Genomic DNA, 19,919 nt, shown 5'->3' on the forward strand with positions numbered 1-19,919 from the left:
TATTTTTATAGCAGCCCCTTGCATTCTTGACGACGCCATGGCCTCGGTTTCGACGCCCTCAGCTTTTTGTCAATTCAATTGTTTCCCGAAATGCATAGCGTTGACTTCTCGACTGAACCGTTATCTGCGAGGGATAAACTTGTGGCTTTTTATGTCGAGAACATATTCTTAAAGAACGCCAAGTTGCTTCCTGGACGCGTGCAACAGGGAACTTCAGAAGAGCACGTTGCCCAGTTTCCAGGCCATGTTGGTATTGCCCCTGATGGCTCGCAAAATGAATCTAAATCAGCATTCGGCATTCGTTCTTTTGATCTCGATTGGAGCTTTTCATATGGAGTGGCCGACTACACTCCCATACTTAAGGCGGAACTTCTGGTCATGGCTCTGGCCATAAAAGAAATGCCTAGCTCTGCGTCGACTGTAATTTATATAGCTTACTTCCTGTCCCTTTGCAATTCGTTTGACAAAGTTGAATATCCTATTCATTTAAAATATATAGACACTTTTTACCACATCACACATTATCTGTACGTGTTGTGTGAGTACCCGGACATACAGGTATTCTGCTTATCGAGACGGCGGACTCATTTGCTGGTTCCGGCAAGGGGGCCCTGTACTACATGTGTGTCCAAATTTGACAACCATAACTGTAGCACGTCTTCAGCGATACTTGTCGCTCGGTGGTCGATTAAACGGTATCCTAGATAGGCCAGAGTGTACTCACTGGAAACTTGAATGAAATTCATCGTTTGCCGAAATTAGACCTATATTTAAGCAGGTCTTGATTGCCATTAACAGACGCATTCCTGTTTGATGATCAACACGAACCTTTATAACACGATTCATTTGAATGTAGCCGTTTCTCAGAGCAAAGAAAAAATCCCGGGCACCTCCACTAACGTGAAACCTAGGGAGGGGCGAAGCATGCAGTCAATAATGTAATCTTGGCGCCTTGGCGTTTCTGCTCACGGAGATAAAACCTTTGGGGGGGTAGAGATATACAGCTTTGCTGCAAGTCTCGTGTCTTTGAAACACGAAGCGTTTTAGCGCGAGGCGTTGGAAAACGAGTGTCGCGGTGTGTTCTTTCAGTACGCGTTTTTCCTACCGAGATGAAAACGAGATAATTTAATACCGGAAATACATGATACCACGACGACATGAGACGGCGACGACATGAGACGCCGATAGTCCGAGCCCCTAAGGGGCTTCGCCCCTATAACTTACCTAACTGTCCCATTCGAACGCCTTGGACTTGAATTAAAAACCTCGGTACTTCTCTCATTCGGCGCTAGCAACCTATAACAAAAAAATAAATTAGCTCCCGCCTTCATGAATTCATCGTGGCCACCGGAAGACTCATACGCTGTTTCGTACAGTTAAACCTGGATGTAACGAACCTTTATGTAACGAATTCCTGGATTTAGCGAAGTTTTTTCAATTCCCCATTGCGAGCCCCATTGACAACCACGTGTTTGCGACCTCTATGTAACGAAGACATAGCACCGTTAACCTTGATGTAACGAATTCGCTACGCTGATGAGCCATTGTTCTTTACACTTTTTCTAAAAAATCGGCTGGGGAAATTCACTAGTTTAGCGAACTTTGCCCGCACCACAAACAAACGTGCGTTTCCAGTGTCAGGGCGGTGTTGGCATGCCTGTCGGCGCGTATAGTCGCGCGTCTCCACTGCCATTTGTGGCGTCGGTTCGTCGGTGATGAGTACACACTGCCAGAAAACGAAAATTTTTGTCTTTTTGAAGACACAAGCTAGCTCTCAACTTAAAAAAAGATAGCAGACAACGAACAAGAAACTGAAAAATAATCGGCACAAAATATTTTTCCATGCCAGGATTTTACGAGGAAATACGGGAGATGAAAGCTATGCTTTATTCGAAAGTGCTGTTGTTTCCCTTTGGTCGAGATTGTGGCAGATTAAGGGCTCCGCTGAAGAACCCTCTCAGCGCAATGAACATCAGTTGTAGGCCTACATCAGGGGCAAGCCGTGAACATTTCTTGTAAGTACTATATAGTCGCGTACTCGGGTCGTTTTTCTGTATCGCCACAATCGCTTCAGCAGGATGCGTTGGAACTGCAGGGTGCACCGTGGAACTCGTTCGCTGTTGTTGGCCCGTCCGTTCGGCCTGCTGAATACCACTCACCCTTTCGTTTTCTTACTTGCTTGCTTGCTTGCTTGCTACCCTGCTTGCTCGCTTTAGTAAAAGTGCGCCCGGCAGGCACGACAAGCGAACTCGGTTACATGCGTTCAGCACAATTTCGAAAAAAGTCCGTTGTATTCCCCCCTCTCGCGTGACTATCGCCATTTTTTGGTTGCACCTCATTCCCGTAATTGTAAGCAGGCCGCTTGCACGTAGAGTGTCATTATTGGCCGAAAATAAAATTAGCCAGGGAAAATAAAAAGCCGTATACACTGGGGCTGTCTTTTTCGCACTTTCGTTTACGTAGTATGTATACACATTGTAACGCTATAGCACGCTAGCAACATACTCAGGTATGTGAAGCGATCAGTTAGGTGCAAACTCGCCCGAGTACCCGCTCGTGCTAACACGTATGGTTTGTCCATGTTCGTGTGCATACCTTTTACCTAGGTGTTGGCATACGTATACTGCGTACCCAGCTTTTTCATCTAGACTTTTTTTTTTTACATTGACCATCATTGTATGCCTTTAGATATGTCAGTATACTAATGAAAATCGTCGTAAGCTTTGTGCATTCCATAGACGATGTCCCGGCTCTCGAAAGCTGTCGTTTCGCGCGCTTCCAGATCAACGACTCCCGGAGCTGTTCCAAAGGCGTGCGCAGCAGCAACCCATTCTGCTCCAGCGCCATGGACGCGAGCTACATGCTGCACCTGACGTCGAAGGAGAACCACGACGACTTCTGCCTGGCCTACACATTCACCTACCGCGACTTTGCCGACGGCGTCCTCGGCCTCGCCTGGACCGCTGCGCCGACGCGTACGACCACCCTCGCGCTTTAAGCCAGTCCACGCTGTTCTAATTACTCGCAAGTCTACTGATAGAACATAATCCAACGACGACCGGGAATAGGGAAGTTTCCTCGTGAACAGAACAGCCGGCAGTGATAGCGTAATGTCACAAGAAAATATGACATTCGTCGCACCTCATTGTGCGGGTTACCCAATGCAAGAGCTTATACTCAACAGCTCCCTTATGAGAAAACCTGGGTGCCAGCTTGACTACCAGATATATGTTAATTCAGGTGCTGGCATAGGGCTCATTTGGGGAAGAGGCCACCGGCTTCCGGCGTCTGTAGCGGCTCCTAAAATCCCATTGGCCGTCGGCCCACTCTATGGGGCATTTGCCTAAAAAAAAAAAAGAAACACAAGAAAACATGAAGGAGCGCGGTAATTGGCTGCGAATGTGGGTATGGGCTGGCATGGCGTGTTCATTGGCTGGAAACGAGGGTATGCGCCGGCCAGACGCCCACACTGGATTCATGCGTCATGTGGCTGTAAACGCAGCGTAGAGATAAGAAGGGCGGCGTTCATTTGGACAGCCGTGCTAATTAGCTAAGATTGAAAGTGTTTTTCCTATTTATACTGCGTGTTTGTGCTTTTTGTTAAGGCAGGAATGCTTTTTGCAACAATATAAGGCCCCCTGGGAGATGGAAACCGGTTCGAAAAGGCCGACTAACAATAAAATAAAATCAATGCCCGGAAATCCGCCTGCATGGTTACGCAAAGATATTTTTTGCTTATAAAAAGGGGTCGAATTTATAAGATTTTGACGCTCATTAGAGGCACTCATACAGCCTTCATTAATTCGTATCGCCATCGCTGTATACATGTGTACTTATCAATACGGCACGGCCCATAGCCTATGTGTTGCTTTGGAGCGTAAAACCGAAATTCGAAGTTGATCTTATCTCCCTTTCTTCCGGCGCAGCGAGCCAGGGTGGCATCTGCGAGAAGTACAAGGTGGCTCTAGACATCGCGCCCGGCACGTCCAACTACAAGCGCTTCTACCTGAGTCTCAACACGGGAATCTTGACGTTTCAAAACTACAAGCACTTCGTTCCGCGTGTCGTCTCGGAGATCACCTTCACCCATGAACTGGGCCACAACTTTGGCTCATCCGTGAGTCCGTGCCGCCCTACCAGTTTCTCGCTCAGCGAATATACCATCTGAGATACGGGTTCCAAGCGAGAAGCCTTGATCAAAAGTATGCCGGCCATGACGCTACACTGTAGATTTCTACCCTTTTTGCCTATAGCTAACATCCTTACACCCTATCAAAAAAATTCACGCATCTCCCCGAAGTGAATCATGACGAGTGGGCGAAGCACTGGGGATCGTTCTTACCGTAAATCACCCGACGCATTGCCCACTCGCGCATGTAAATGAGTGACAACGCGTGTGTACAGTATATACAATTCCAATCCAATCCAATCCGATACAATTCAATTAATTCTAATCCAATACATTTCAATCCAATCCAATGCTTCTTGCGCATGCGCAACACTGTGTACACGGGCGCCAAGCCCGTACAAAGCGAGGTCTAAAGGTGCTTTGCCCCCAAAACAAAGAAAAGCGCCCTTTGAAATGGTGTAATTAACGATAAAACATTCTTTAAGAAAGTGTCTTCTTGTGTTTTTGCTAGGGTGCAAGGGTGTTAAATATAAACAGTGGTATTAGTAATAAGGGTGTTAGCTGTAATAACGGCGTTAGTTATAGTTGCCGTTTACAGCGAACTGGGTGTATTTCTTGGCTACCGTGCAATGTTCGTCTCCGTGGGCGGAAACTCCCAGCGCTATACTCATAATAGCAGGTCAAATGTTGTTTTTGGTTTTTCTCATCCATCACCAGGTTTCGACAGACGTCAGCGTTCGGCGCGTGGTGGGACGCTGGATTACGTCGCGGCGTCAATCTGACGCACACTGTAAAATTATTTACGTGTAAATCACTGTCTATAACCAGCACCTTTGAACCCTAGCACAAAAAACAAAACAAAAGAAAACACCCTTTAGGGTGTTCTGTCGTTTGTCACCCTTACACCCAACAAAAACACAATAATACACCTTTCTGAAGGGTGTTCTATCGTTGATTACACTCTTGCAAAGGGTTTCTTTCTTTTTTGATAGGGTGTAAGGGTTTTAGTTATAAACAAAAAAGGGTGTAAATCAGTTTACAGTTCACGATGCCGCCCTGAGTGAGGTACCCGAATTGTGTGTCTCGGAAGCTTTGACGGATGCATTGCTTCCGGTCTATGGTTGAACTTGGATCACGTTTGGCGAGGGCGCGTGCTCACGAGCGGAAGGCGTCGCGTTATACCTAAACTAGAACATAACGTGTGCGTGTACGCTTGTCTCTTGCAAGCGGAGGAATACGTTGACAAGCGGTGACGTCTGTAGCGTGAAGACCAACGATGGAGTTGTGATATCCACAGCACAGGTTTACTAACCAACCATCTTTGCAGGGCGGTTAGCCCGTGTACCCTGAATGTATACAGTACAAAGAAGCGAGTTTATTCGACACACTGAGGCCGATTCACACGACGGAGATGTGGATTGCGTGTCCGCAGAGTCCTCCTACGTCACCCTCGGCGCATGGCCTTCGGCGCATCTGCCCCGCGGATGCTCCAGGCCAATATACGTGCGATTTTGTTCTTGGCTCCCTCACTCTCACTTGGCTCTTTTTCTCTCACTTTTTAGGGGAGGGTTTCCGCTTCGATGCGAGCGGCGATGTAGAGTCGGTATCAATTTGAAGGTGATCACGGGAGCATCGATTAGCGGGCCTTCCAACCCACACAGCGGCTGTTTTCAGAACTTTGGATATACAGGTAGCAGTGCCTTCTTCCCCTTATTGGCTCTTGCATGATACAACCGTGATACAAGTCGTAACATGGCGCTGCTGTTTGTTTATTTGCCACCCGAGCGATCCCCTTCAAATTGATTCCGACTGTACGTTTGCTTTGGCGATAAGCTTGGTCTTCGTGAGCTGGCTTTCCCACAATGGGTTCTCCCGCGCGTGCACGTACTCCATAACCACCCGGATACTAGCCATAGAAGCTTCGCTTCAAACGTTCGCCGACTTTTTTTGCCAGGAGAGGGAATATTTTTGTGAGAACCCGTGGGACCACAACAAAGCTATATTACTAAATATTTTATAGGCAGTACAGTCTATAGTTGAGCGGCAGCTCTTCGTTTCAAAGGCCTGCTGCGGCCCGGCGGTGGGGTAACGTCACCTCTCTTCCCTACGACTGTTGTCACTTTGTTGCTCCGTACGTTTGTATTCTCAGTCGTTCCGGACCACCCGGCGACGTGTTGCAGGGCCATATATTCGTAATGTAAACTCTGCTTTTCGTGAAATTCTTCGCGTTGACAACCGAGTTCATATGTGTTTCGAAACAGGTTCCGAACTTTTTCGCCGTCTTGTTAACTTGGTAATAATTAGGATTTATTGTGTTTGATGTACAAAAAAAAAATGAAGGAAGCTCACAGTAGCGCGTAAGACTTGAAGGTAGCGAAGCTGTACGCAACCTTCTCGATCATTACGATGGTTTAAGACTACAATTGCAACCCATTTGCTTCTTCTTCACTACCGCAACGACCTTTACTCAATCATTGTTGCTATCAGTGTGTGCTTCTTTATTTCTTCGAAGTGATAATTATTGGACCGTCACCTTGGAGAGGTGTACGCTATGACGTGTCTTTCTCGCTCGGAGCAAGTGTTGCCACGGTTACAGCGATCGTTGGAGCTTTTTTTCTTTTTGGCCAATCTTGACCAATCTCCCTGAATGGGTATGCTTGGTTTGAATAACGTGTGCCGGGGACGCTGTGCGGTCGCCGCGAGGCGCGCACACACGAGCGCTAGTCATTTTCTTGGCTTTGTTAACTGCCAGGTGGTCGCCGCCCAGCGGTTTATTGTATTTTTTTAACTACGGACAGTAAAAATTGCGGTTTGATAAACAGCTTCGCTGTTAAAAAACGAGTCTTGAGAGCTCCTGGGGAGTCGGTACTCATTTTCTACACTTGAGAACTTTCCTCGAAGCTGTTCAGTTTACCCGTCAACTTATTTTTGCAGCTACTCTAGAGACGTGAAATTCAAAGCACCTTTACACTTTTGATTTTGGAAACATTGCAGACTGACGCAAGGCAGATATAAGCATGTTTGTTCTCACTACCCGCGTGGAATTCCGAGTACTCGCATGGAGAATGCTCGTATGGGATGTATGAGGGAGTGTGGTGACAACGTATGTTATTTTTTTTTTCATTGCTCCTCACGGTTCCGGTGAAAGCACGTTTTACGTCCCCTTTCTCCTTTCAAGAAAATGCCTTGGAGAAAGGAATTTTCCAGCTTGCCTAGATTCAACGTTTCAAACTGTCTCCATGGAAAGGTTAGTGCGCACCAGCGTACTTGCCACAGGTTATGCTTTCACCCACAAGAGAGCAGTTATTGTGACAACAAGAAAAATGGACTGGAAAGAAAATTTCGGGGATAAACAAAGTACAGTAAAAACACGTTAATTCGAACTTGGATTTAATTCGAACTTACGGTTAATTCGAACTAACGCCCTGGTCCCGTCACAGCCCTGTACATTTCAATGGGGAAAAACGCCCGATAATTCGAACGCGTCGGTACCCACAAAGGTTAATTCGAACTGGGATCCCCTGGTTTCCATCGCTCCTCGCAGAAGAAGTCGGCCCACAGTGATTACAGTGAGTTAAAAATCCAAAACAAACCAAACTTACTAGAGATGAAAAACAACGAAACAGAAAAACAACAAAATAGCTCACGCTGCGCTGCTGCAACAGGTTATTTCGCTTCCGTAGCGGGTTACGCGCCGCCGGCGCCAGTGCCCCGGCGCATGCCATTGAAGGTTTTCTTTGAGCCAAGGTCGCTGGTCTGGGCCTACGGTCATGTGGCGTGCACAACAAACGTGTAGTAGCACCTAATTCGCGATAACGAGTCCGGAGGTGGCTTCGTTGTGTTCTGCCCGTGCAGTGTGGCCCGAGATTCATTTATTATAGCGCCCGCCCGCTAGTAAGAACTCCGCTTAATTCGAACAATTTTATGGTCCCCTTTGAGTTCGAATTAACGAGCTTTTACTGTATATAGTTAACCCAGTGAAACCTGCGCCATCGATCTCGTGAAAAATAACTTCCGATATGCCGGGACATTTTCCTGTGAAGTATGCTAAAGTGACACGGATTACATGTGAGCGATTCTTACACGTTGACTGCTCGTGGTTCGCTTACTAGCGCGTGTTGCAAGGACCAGCGACACAATAGTGGGAGTGGATGCAAATGATGAAGCGTATTTCTATAGCTTCATCGAATTGAAAAGCGTGCTTTCCGCACTGGACAAACAGAGCAGAACTGTGGGCCTAAAAAATAATATTCAGAAAACTAAAATAATGATCAATAACCTCGGGACAGCACAGCGGTGTGAGATAGGTGGCGAGGCAGTGGAAGTGGTAAGCCAATATAGCTACTTAGGCCAAGTTGTGACCCCGGATCCCAACCATAAGGCAGAGATAATTAGAAGCATAAGAATGGGGTGGAGTGCATACGGCAGGCATTCTCAGATAATGAATGGCAGCCTACCATTGTCCCTGAAGAAGAAAGTGTATGACAGCTGCATCTTACCGGTACTCACCTACGGGGCAGAAACTTGGAGGCTCACTAAGAGGGTTCAACTTAAATTGAGGACGACTCAGCGAGCAATGGAATGGAAGATGATAGGTGTAACATTAAGGGACAAGAAGAGAGCGGTGTGGGTCAGGGAACAAACGCATGTTAAGGACATATTATTAGAAATTAAGAAGAAGAAATGGGCGTGGGAAGGGCATGTAATGCGAAGGCAAGATAACTGTTGGTCATTAAGGGTAACTGAGTGGATCCCTACAGAAGGCAAGCGTTGCAGGGGGCGGCAGAAAGTTAGATGGGTAGATGAGATCAAGAAGTTTGCAAGGATAAATTGGTCGCAGTTAGCACGGGACCGGGATAATTGGAGATTAATAAGAGATGACTTTTCCCTGCAGTGGGCGTTGATAGGCTGGTGATGATAATGATGATGTCTATAGCTTAAAAGCAATCCATCCGTACGCATGCACGTAGTCCCGCTCAAACTGAATCTGCTCAGTCCGCTCCGACCTAGACGACCATTGGTGATCACACACTGTCCCTATTGAGGTCCCAATTCCACTGGATTGCACATCACTGTTTATTACTAGGGTAAAGACAACGATACGGCTTCTGAGCAGGGGAGTAGTCGTGGCATTCTACACTACCGTTGACTCTGTCTCTTTGAAGGTTCAGATGAGTCGCCCCTGTGTCTTTTTTAAGAGGAGCCGTATCGTGATCTCAATTTTAGTGCTCAGTGAGGAGCAGGTCATGATGATAGTGATGACGATGACCATGGGGATGCCGCGATGTACGAACGGGAATATAATGGACAAATACTTGCTTGACAACGTGGCGTACGCTCTATAGTATATTATCTAACAAGCCGTAGATAATTGCAGTCTGCACAACACAAAGCAGCATTCACTCACCTCTACATCAGCGCGTTCCCGAGCTGCGCTGAGCTCCTCAGTGTAACAAAGCCAAGTCAAGTACAGTGAACCCTCGCGATAACGAAATCTATTAATTCGAAACTTTCACGGTTCTAGCTGAAATGGAGAGAGAAAGCAAATCATCCTCGCTCTAAACGAAATACCGCTTACAGCGAAGTCTGTTTTCCTGTACCGGGGATTCCGTTATAACGAGACTTTACTTCCCCTGCGCAGCATGACGCGCCGCCTGGCTACACCTGCTTCGCCGACTGCGCGCCGTGCGGGCCGGGTGGCAACTACATCATGTATCCGTCGGCGACGACGGGCCTTCTGCCGAACAACGACAAGTTCTCGCCCTGCAGCTTACGGAACATAACCGCCGTCGTCAAGTCCATGTTCGACGGGACAAGCACCCGTGAGAACTGCTTCCAGGGTATACGCAGTTACGTCTCTCGTCACGCAAATCAGATTAATTATGTTGAATTTCATGCGTCATCGGCGTATGGCGAAAGCCAATTTGAAAACAGGTCGAGTGGCAAACAGGTCGGAAGCCAAGTTGCAAACAGGCCAGTCGTCTGCTATAGGCTGTTGCTTCCCAGCTCGCGCACGCTAGTTAAAGATTTGGCCGACTGTACGAGTCGAAACCATCGGGAGGTTTGTGACGAAGCGTGCGGATACGCGCACATATATATCGGGCCTACACATCACACCACAACACTATAGATTTTCTCGTATATTTTGTGGGATATGTGTGAGGGGTTCCTCGGGGGCCTTGCCAGCACTCTGGGGTAGGCCCCCACGCTAGCTCCCGGCGTGTCAACCACGCGGGCTCCCATGCCTACGGTAACCCAGCGAGGTTCGCCGATACGAGAACACAGTAGACAGTAGTGCCGAAGCACAGCCGTTTATTTGGGGAATCCCAAAGCATGCGAGCACAAGGCTCGACGGCGTTCACGAATCACGCCGTCCGGGTCGTGACCGCGAACGGGAGGTAGGCACTCACGGCGCGCGGCAAACAAAGCTCCCACCTGAGATGCACGTATCCATCACCGCCGCCATGTTCCGCCGATCTCGCCCCGACCGGGTCTTCGACGAGACTCCCGACTCCCGCGTACACACGCTCGCGCCGCCCGCACCCGCTAGGGTGCCTTGATGCTCGCGCGCTCCGCTCGGGGCGCGCGCATCGAGGCACTCTAGCCCGCGCACATTGGTGGTGCCATCTCTCGGGGGACGCCGACGAACCAGCGGAGCGCCGGACCGGTTTCAGCGCACAAGCCTCTCCCGAAGCACCCGCCGGCTCGGGATCGCGGGTCGCGGTTCTCCACGATTCCCACAATTTGCAGCCCAAAACTAGGACCGAAATGAAGGGAAGGGCTGGAGGAATGCTTCCCCTAGAAAAGGGCGCAGATGTTGTGTGAACGAAGAGGAGGAGGGATAAACAATTGTTCAACTGTGTGAGTTCCGTTGCGGGAGGCCTCCTTAGTTCAGGTAAAGTGAACTAGTTCACTTTAGTTCAGGAAGCCTTTGTCCTTGGCTGCCCGGTAAATAAAAATACACCCTCCACGACCGTGGGAATCAAACGTGCGACCACGCGTGTGAGGTAGCACAACACGCGCGCACGCATGCAGACACGTCTGTCTGTCTGTCTGTCTGTCTGTCTGTCTGTCTGTCTGTCTGTCTGTCTGTCTGTCTGTCGCTCACACGGCCTTATTTTTCGTTTGTGTATAAGCACAGCGATTGCATCTGCTTTCTCTACCAATTCATCACAAAATTTTTATTTGTAATTGCGTGGGAAAGCGTGTTGGGATGCATTCACGCAATGTAAATTCCAAGCACTGCAACGCACGTTTTAGATTGCCAAACAGTGGTGTTCAGCTTCAGCATTGTTAACGTAACCAGAGTCCTTCAAAATTACTGACTCTGACGTAACCAAGAGGCCACGACAAAGGCAGAGACAGACGTCCCGACTAGCCCAGTTTTCAGTTGGGCTGTTCCTCCACTCACTCCAGGAGGTGGGAGTGTGTGTATGTGTGTGTAACGGCTCACCTGAATCGTGGGCTATGATTAGGAACGAAGGTGTGGTGTGGGAACAAGGTATCTTATGGGAACGGAGAGAGGAACGGTGGCTATTTCCGAGAGGTTCTCGTATGTCGTTTGCTACAAAAGTTTACTGTCGTAGACTGTAACATAGCTGGCCGACCCCACTCCACTCAGCGGACAGCGGCCCCATCTGCGGCAACGCGATCCTGGAACGCAACGAAGAGTGCGACTGCGGCGCCTACTACTGCGCGGAGAACTGCTGCTACCCGCGACACAACAATTGGAGTGCTCCGGGATGCACGCTTCGCAAGGGAGCCGAGTGCAGGTCAGTGCGTGCTCGACCTCGTCGCCCGACCCACACAAAAATTGTGGAACCGTGGTGCAGGGCCGCTGCTTTCCCCACTGGCGCCCCCTAACCTTCGCCCGTGCCGCGATGCAAATCTTCCTCTTTGTTCGTGATCTTCGCGACCCCGCTACAGGTGGTAGCCGTCAGAGTTACTGGATACATACCAGTTGCGAAACTCCCCATAGGCCACATGTATCAAAAGCCGGTTTTCGGTTGGCCCCCCTGCGCTGGGGCCAACGTTGGCTGGGGCAAACAGGGGCAAGGTGACCAGTCTGTCGTCTGTCGGCAGAAAGTTTAAGTATTACTCAAGTGCTTGTTGTACAGTGTACTAGAAGATAAAATGTGTCGTGCGGGGGAAAAACCAATAGAGAGCGAGGGTCAATTTTGCGATGAAAAAATTGTATGGAACGCAGACGCTCCGCAGAGAACTTCTGTTGTAGCCAGCGCCACCTACGAGTTTTTAAATCAAACTAAACAGTTATTTGACAAGTTTTTATAAAACTTTATGTCATAAAATAAAGAAAAAAATACTATTTAGGGTAATAGATAAGGACTAAGTTAACAAACAAAGCTTCTAAAACCAACTGGTAAGCAGCGGCCGACAGGGGCGCTGCTTCCAACAGGAGTTTCTCAGCAGAAATTTTCATCGCAAAAGGGACTCCCCGTAGTCGGCCCCGAAAGACACACCTCTCGCTTCTTGTACACTGTACTTGGAGCTGGTGCTGTAAGTCATAAAGAAACATAAAAACATCAGTAAATTTTACTTAATGAATGTCTTCAATTTAAAAAGCAAGCTTATTTTACAAAAAAAAAATTACGCCATCTTCCCGAGGGGAACCATGAGGAGGATGCGAAGCATCATGGGGGTTCCGTGTAGGTTCCATTGTGTTGCCGTTATGTTGTTTCATTTATCGGAGCACGAATGGGAACGTAGTGTCAACCCCCCATGTAGAGACAGAGAAATGTAGAGAAATGTAGAGACAGCGAAGAGACCGACACCGGCGTTACCTGATCAAACACCTCCTGGTTCTCGTCTTTCTTTATTGCGTGCTCACGCTCCTACCCCGCTGCCCGCCCTCTTCGTCCTCTTCTCTGGTTGAGCTGCAAGGCGCGTGGCCCTTCCCGCCACAGCTTTCCAACGGGAAATTCAACATCCTCCTCTAAAGGTTTCAGTTCGCCGTTTCCGTTGACGTTCAGCTTCGCGTGCCTTCGTTGTATCAGTAGCTTCTTGACGTAGTTTGAATGAGTGAAGGACATAAGGCACGTTCGTAGCACATGCTCCCGTCTCGATTTGTAGCGCAGTGGGAAGAGCGCCACGTACCTCCCGTTGCTGCCGGAGAGTCGCGGGTTCAAAACCGGGCGCCGCCTATTTCTTTTATTTATAGTGGACTGCGCTTACGTCAGGCCAAACGCTGACGGGGCTGAAGAGACGCGCATGCGCTGTAGAGTGCGGACGGCGGACAACAAGGGAGGGAGGGACACAGCCCCGGGCATGAGATGCTTCGCATCTAAAAAAATCGTGATTAACTAATAGTCTATGGAAGTTCAGTTTTTGTCCTTTAGGGGCACGCCAGTACAGTTGGTCTTGGTTGGCCCTCAGCTTCAACGGAGAAGGGGTGCGCGCCGCCCGGATTCCGAAGCGGAGTTTCTCCGCTGGTAAAAGATTGAAGAACTCTGGTAGTCTTCGCATATTCTGCCAAAGAGATAAGGCATCGAAGTAAGTGAATTCCGATGAATTCCAGAGGCGTACCCGCTGCTATTCTATGGGGTCGTCACGAGAAAATTGGAATTATTCGAGGATTAGTGAAAGACGAATGCAACGAGCACACGTTAGTTAAAAAAGAAGGCGTAGAAGTGCGCAAAGCCCGGAGCGACGCCAGAGTGGAAATTGGAGCGGGAATGTCTGCCAGTTGTGTGTTCTGTGAACCGGCGGAAACGCCATTTGCATGCAGCCTGATGCTTATGGGGGGAACAGCGGGGCGGTGGGCACGAAAATACTTGCCTAGCGAGACCGGGGATTTCCTGCAACTCGATTTAGTTTCTTTTGAAGTGAGTACGTTGAAACTCCAAACAGCACTAGCCTTAATGATGTTCATACGATTTAAAGACGATACATTACTGGCGCTTTTCGTCTTCCGACATCTTGCCCAGCATCAATTTTAAATGTGGAAACGTTCATAGCCTACTTTCCATGAAACTGGTATGTATATAGGCACGCTACTCCTAGGTATACCTGAGTTCATACGGGATCATAAAAAAGCGCCAGGGCCCTCATATTGTGATACAGCTAGTATATAGCCCCTAAAAATGTCTTCCCAGCAATGCAGTTTTAGTGATACATGGGTCCTTTTCTGAGGGTTAAATTAAAGGGCTTAGGACCTCCATATATGAATATAAAAATGATTGTGTTGTTCCTGAAAATAATGTCTTCCTTGCAATACATAAGTGTATAGTAGTCAAGCCGACATTAATAGGTGAGAAGTAGTGCAGTGTATAGCAGTTAAAACCATTTATACAGTGCGTTGGTCTATGTAAGGTAGGCTTTCGAATATTGATTTTGTGCATTGCGGAGAAGTCAGTTAATGAGCCACTTGATTAAGGAAGCGTACGAGTACTCCAAGAGTGACGGTTGCGGCCAGCATTATTTTTAGCCGCCAAAACGACAGCAATAACAAAAACCAGGCATGTTAGATTTGTCGATGTGTGCGTGCGTGAAATGAGCGGGTAAAAGGAAAGCTTGCGCTTTATCGGACAATCCCAATTGGTATTTCGGCACCTTTTTAAGCTTCGCCACGGTCATGTGGTTTCTAACTTACGTTGCATGCTGAACGGGTCCCTGCAAAAATACACTGGATCGTACAAATACCGTCCAGTGTCGATTCTCCCGAAAGGTGCGACAACGTAAAAATGCATTTTAAACCACTTTATTGACCAAACCTCGGCTCGCAAACTGAATCCCTGTTAGCGAAAAACTCAACGCAGGGTTTGCTTTCATAGCGTCAGGTTGGAAATAAATCCAAGCCGCACTTGATGTGGAGGGCTCTTAGATCCAGAGCTTTTCGTAGATATTACAAAAGCGTTTTATTATGTGTGACTCTGCCCCTTCATAAAATACCAGCTACGTTTTTTTTAAGCAGACGGCATCGAAAGCAGCTTCGCACCATTTGGGTAGCTTTCGTTAACTGCGTACTCACGTTAAGGAATTTTCAGCTAAAACGCCGCAGTGGGGAATTCGCACAAAATAACAACTAGTAGAATAATAAGTATGGATGGATGGAAAGGACTTTATTGAGTAAATCCTGCAGTAGGTAAAGCCGGGTTGACGGGCCGACCTCAACGTGGCCGTGCGTTGCATCTTCTTATGCAGCCCTACTCGACAGGGACCCCTTTGCGGAGTCCGTGCCTTTCGAGCGCCTTGAGAACCTGCTGGATGGCCCACTCTTGATCCGACTTGTTGGTTGAGGCGATGGCGATTTGGAGATCTGCGGGGTATTCTGTGAAGCTGACGCCGTCTTGTATGGCTGCACAGTCCCATAGGATGTGCCAGCGATTGGCCGTACCTTGTTTGCAGATGTCGCACTGTGCGCTGGGATGTCGCACTGTGCGTCGGGGTACATGTGATGGAGGAGCGCCGGTGGGAGCACCGACGCAGTTTGGAGGCGTCGTAGGTGTACGGCTTCTTCCCTGCTTAGAGATTTGTGTGGTGAGGGGTATAGCTGGAGAGCAGCCCTCATGTTCTTGAGGATTTCTCCGTATCCACTCGGTGAGTCTTCAGCCGCCGTCCACCATTCCCACTCCGGACGGGCACTTGCGGTGGGGGCGCGGTGGGTGAGAGCGCGCGCTTCCCTGTGGGCCGTCTCATTGTGGTTCGGTGCATACGGTGAACAATTTCCCGCATGGGCGGGGATCCATCTTAGTTCCTTGCGTAGGCCTGGCGAGATTGCTGTTCGCTCTATAATGCGGGCGGCTTGGGGGTTGATGCGTCCTCTTGCGAAGTTGCGGAGGGCTTGTTGTGAATCACTGAGGATAGTGTCGCAGTCCGGTTCGGTCATGGCGAGGGCGATATCCAACTCTTCGGCCGCAGTGGCGTTGTTGCAGCGTGCGCTGGCGGCTTGGGTAGCTTGGCCCGTGCAGGCGTTGATCGCAACCATCACGTATACCGGCCGTTGCCGTACTCGGCCGCATCGACGTAGCGGGCGCGGGAGTCGTCCCCATATTGCTCCACGAGGAACTTGGCCCGGGCTCGACGGCGTTCTTGGTTGTGGTCAGGGTGCATATTCTGAGGGATAGGACTGACGTGAATATTGGCTCGGATCGTGTCGGTATATAAGGTTTTCTTTTAACGATGCTTCCCAACACTTACAAGTGTGCTGTGGTAAGTCAACAAAACGGGGTAGTGACAAGCGAGAATTCGGGCTAAACACTGATTCGGATGGACACTGATGGCGGGAGCTGATGTTGTGTCAAAGAATGAACGAGGAAACGCCCCCAATATACATCTTTAAACAAGAAACAAAAACCTTTTTATTCTTTCGGCGCCTATCTACATTTTACTTCCACGCTCAAGGCTTCCTTTTCGAGGCGAAAATAAGACCGGCACCTTAAATACGCAGTCTTTTATTAAATGTGACTCCTGTGGCCACCGTGGACAGCTTGAAGGCCCTGATGGCTGGTTTGTTTCAATATACTTGGTCAAATAAGAAAGAGGTGGGAGATATCTACAAAGAGGTAAACGAAAAATGGCGGCTTGAACTTTTTGTTGTTACATGGAGCGCAGTGTTTTGTTTTATGGGGCATGGGCGGCTTGCCGGAGGCGAGGGCCCAATAAGGTGAATGTAATTTAAAACAAAAGGATCAGACCAGGGTACTCTGCGGAGGAGAACCCCGAGGTGATATATAAGGGTATCGAAAGTAGGGCGCGTGTAGTTTGCCGAGGCTTTCGGGTTTTAAGACCAGCGCAGGATTTAACGGGAAAACAGTGAGCGTAATAAAAGGAAGTTTGAAATATTCGGGGTAAAAAAAAAAAAGCGGGGACGCTATCAAGACTGCGACGATAAATGTCAATAAAGCTAAAGTTGGTGCAAAACAATTAAAACAAAAGATATTCCGACAAATATTGTAAAACGTTAGCAGTGACAAGTGTTTTTTGATGTAATGTAGATGTAGATGTTTTTTGACCATTACCTCGACGTGAAGCTTGAGAAGCCCCTAACCATCATTATCGACACTAGTTTTAGCCTTGTTAATAGTCAAATTTTAATTTGTTTTGCCCACGTTTCCGAACATTGAAATGTTTGCGCTTGGAACGTCTACGGTGTGCCGCTGGGCTGAGCTCGTAATATCCGTAGCGAGGCGCCCCTGTGTCTGACGTGTCGGTGTTGGTTTCTTTTCGCAGTCCATCATCCGGCCCGTGCTGCGCCCCCACTTGTAAGCTGCTCGACTCCAGCGCGATATGCAACGACGGCACCGTCTGCAGGGAAGCGTCCGCGTGCGAGTATCCTTTGCCTGCGGTTGGTGAACGGTCCCTTTCGCACTACCATCCATCTGCCGCCTGTTCATTCGCGGGGCCTTGATTTCGGGGGAGGGGAGAGTGGTTGAGGGTCACCATGCCGTAAAATAAACACAGCAAGCCAGCCCTAAGCGATAAGTTCTGCGGCTCGTAAGAGAACCCCGGAATGAGGCGGGGCAAATCTCTCCTTGGAAAGGTGGCGCCATCTGTCGAGGAAGTTGGACTACAAATTTGCCCCCTCATCCGCCTCTAAACTGTGGCCGGAGGACCATATATAGTAAAGGAATCTGCATAGGAAAAAATTCTGGGTTTTTGCGTCGAAGCTGCGTCTGGGCTATGAAGTTCACGTAGTGGGGCACTATAGGCACCCTGCAATCGTCGGGCGGCGCCTCCATCGAGCTGACATGCGCGCCGCCAACGGCGGCGGCGCCATACACGCAGGCGCTCCTCGCGGGGCTGCGGCCGTGTTACCATTGCTTTCCGTAATGGGGGAATCTGTGATTTGAGCGTTTTAACGGCGCGCGGCGCTATATTTTGCCGAGAGAATCTTTCTGCTACGTTTGCAGCAAACGTTACACTTCGATTTGCCATTTTAGCCCAGCAGCATACGGGGAAAAACTGCGAGCCGCCGTGTCGTGAGGCTTGCATTGCGGGTTCAAGCAAGCCATAAATACAGTAGAAAGAACGCCGCTTGTTAGAAAGCAAGCATGTTTACGGGATCCGGGAAGTGTGCGAATCTGAAGTCACCGAAACACGTCTTTTCCAGCAGAGCATGACGCGTGTACTACATTGGTCTGAAAGTAAGTGACCAAAACAACGTGGCCCAGCAGCTGTTAGCTCGTGAGTTCCCATCTTTCAGTGTAAAGCTTGAGAAAAACATTAGTCGTGTATTGCTGGCGTTAAACGTTTGTTAGTACTCCCCGAGCTTTTATTTCGTTTCGCAGCTGACGGTGAGGCCCCAGAAAATTAAACTTCCCGCAAGTGCAATTGTTGATGCGGCAGCGTGAGTCGATGCAGCACAGCAAGCACTTTGCCGCAGTTGCGTTTTATTTGAATGACATTTACAAGATTACTGGAGTACACAGTTGATCCCCGACTGGGCTGCCAGGTTGAAGAATCCTTTGAACAGAAACAGTTAAAGAATGAGGAATGATGTCAAAGTGCTGTAATACCAAGCTATACCAAAACAAAATACACTGCGCATATACATTTTTTTCTCCCTTGCTTGACCGTTGCACATGTTTTCTTCGTTTTTAATAATGTACCACGCGTTGTTCACTAATATTGCAGTTCTTTTCAGTCTGCATGAATGAAGAGCGAAGTGGTCCACGAATAAAAAACGCGAGCGACAGCGCCGGACCATGTTCATATCTCGACTGCAGACGCCAACCGTGCACAATGTAGAAACAAAGGATGGCTCCCGAAGAACACGCACATTTGCTAAGCACGTCACGACGAGTGGTTGGGTCATTACTTTCGAATACACATACAAGCCACAAAGATGAGCAGACGGAGTAGAAAAGTAAGGTAAAGTATAATATTTGTTAATTAAATTAGGATGTATTGAACTACAAACAACCAGACGTTACACAAACGGTAAGCTACGATGTCGAGGCGACCGCATTGTACCAAATGCAGACTGACGCTTCCTTAGTGGCTTTCGTAACATGCCGTGATTTCCCGAACTAACAGACTTCACTTACTTTACTCGCCGCACGGCGACAACCCACTTCTGTCTACACGTTTACTCCCACGGCTGCGACGGGAAGCTGTAAAAAGCTTCGGGCCTCGCGTGCCCTCCCGACTGGGACATTTGAGGCCACAATATCTGTGCCCAGATTTTTTTTATGTGCCACTTTGGGGTCGCCGCATGATTGCGATGACGCCATCGAACCGTCAGCTGCAGAAATATCACCGCGAAATAAAAAAACCCTGATCAAATTCCCAAATAGTCCACGTCACGCAGCAGCAGCGAACGCGGGCATGCACGAACGAGCGCCTTCAAGCTTATAAATTCAGCCGCCAGAAGCCACCTGCTCCTCAGACTGCATTGCAGGGTGCCTATAGATCAATTGAGAGCGCATGAGGATCTTTGACGTGCGCTGAAATGGCGACCCACGGGTGCTTTCGTTTGCCTTCACCATCGGAAGAAAGGCCGGAAGGCAGCGTCGCGAGGCTTTGTTCTTTTTCAAAGGAGCAGCGCTAGTGACTTTCAATCCCACCACCAACCGAAGAACAAGGTGAACTCCAAAGGTTTTCCAAAAGCGTAAATAGCACGATTGGCGAGACTTGCTCTTATTTGTCGGGAATGGGGAAAAGAGGAAACCACTCGGGCTTTCCTGGGCATTGGTTCCGTTCGAAGCAGCCCGGTAAGCCGCAAAGATTGGTGAAAACTTCAATAAGTGTCGCGGCCACGTTAGTGGTTGCCATCAAGCTACTTTTCAGATGTAGGCAGATGTAGGAAGAGTTTGAGCATTGCATACGCACA

General features: G+C 48.7%; 1 protein-coding gene across 1 annotated transcript in view; it reads left to right on the plus strand.

The window, feature by feature from the left end:
* LOC144179759 (uncharacterized) overlaps positions 1-19,919 on the plus strand; it is an 87,521-nt gene that overhangs the window by 47,550 nt on the left and 20,052 nt on the right. Inside the window, exons 12-16 of the mRNA XM_077708197.1 lie at positions 2,739-2,975; positions 3,927-4,117; positions 9,771-9,969; positions 11,751-11,901; positions 17,318-17,416. Of these exons, the coding sequence (XP_077564323.1) occupies positions 2,739-2,975; positions 3,927-4,117; positions 9,771-9,969; positions 11,751-11,901; positions 17,318-17,416 (877 nt within the window). The remainder of the gene's footprint in view (positions 1-2,738; positions 2,976-3,926; positions 4,118-9,770; positions 9,970-11,750; positions 11,902-17,317; positions 17,417-19,919) is intronic.

Source organism: Haemaphysalis longicornis, unplaced genomic scaffold (genome assembly GCF_048455015.1).
Source record: "Haemaphysalis longicornis isolate Haplotype H1 unplaced genomic scaffold, Haemaphysalis longicornis Haplotype H1 scaffold_4, whole genome shotgun sequence".
In the NCBI taxonomy this organism is placed as follows: domain Eukaryota; kingdom Metazoa; phylum Arthropoda; class Arachnida; order Ixodida; family Ixodidae; genus Haemaphysalis; species Haemaphysalis longicornis.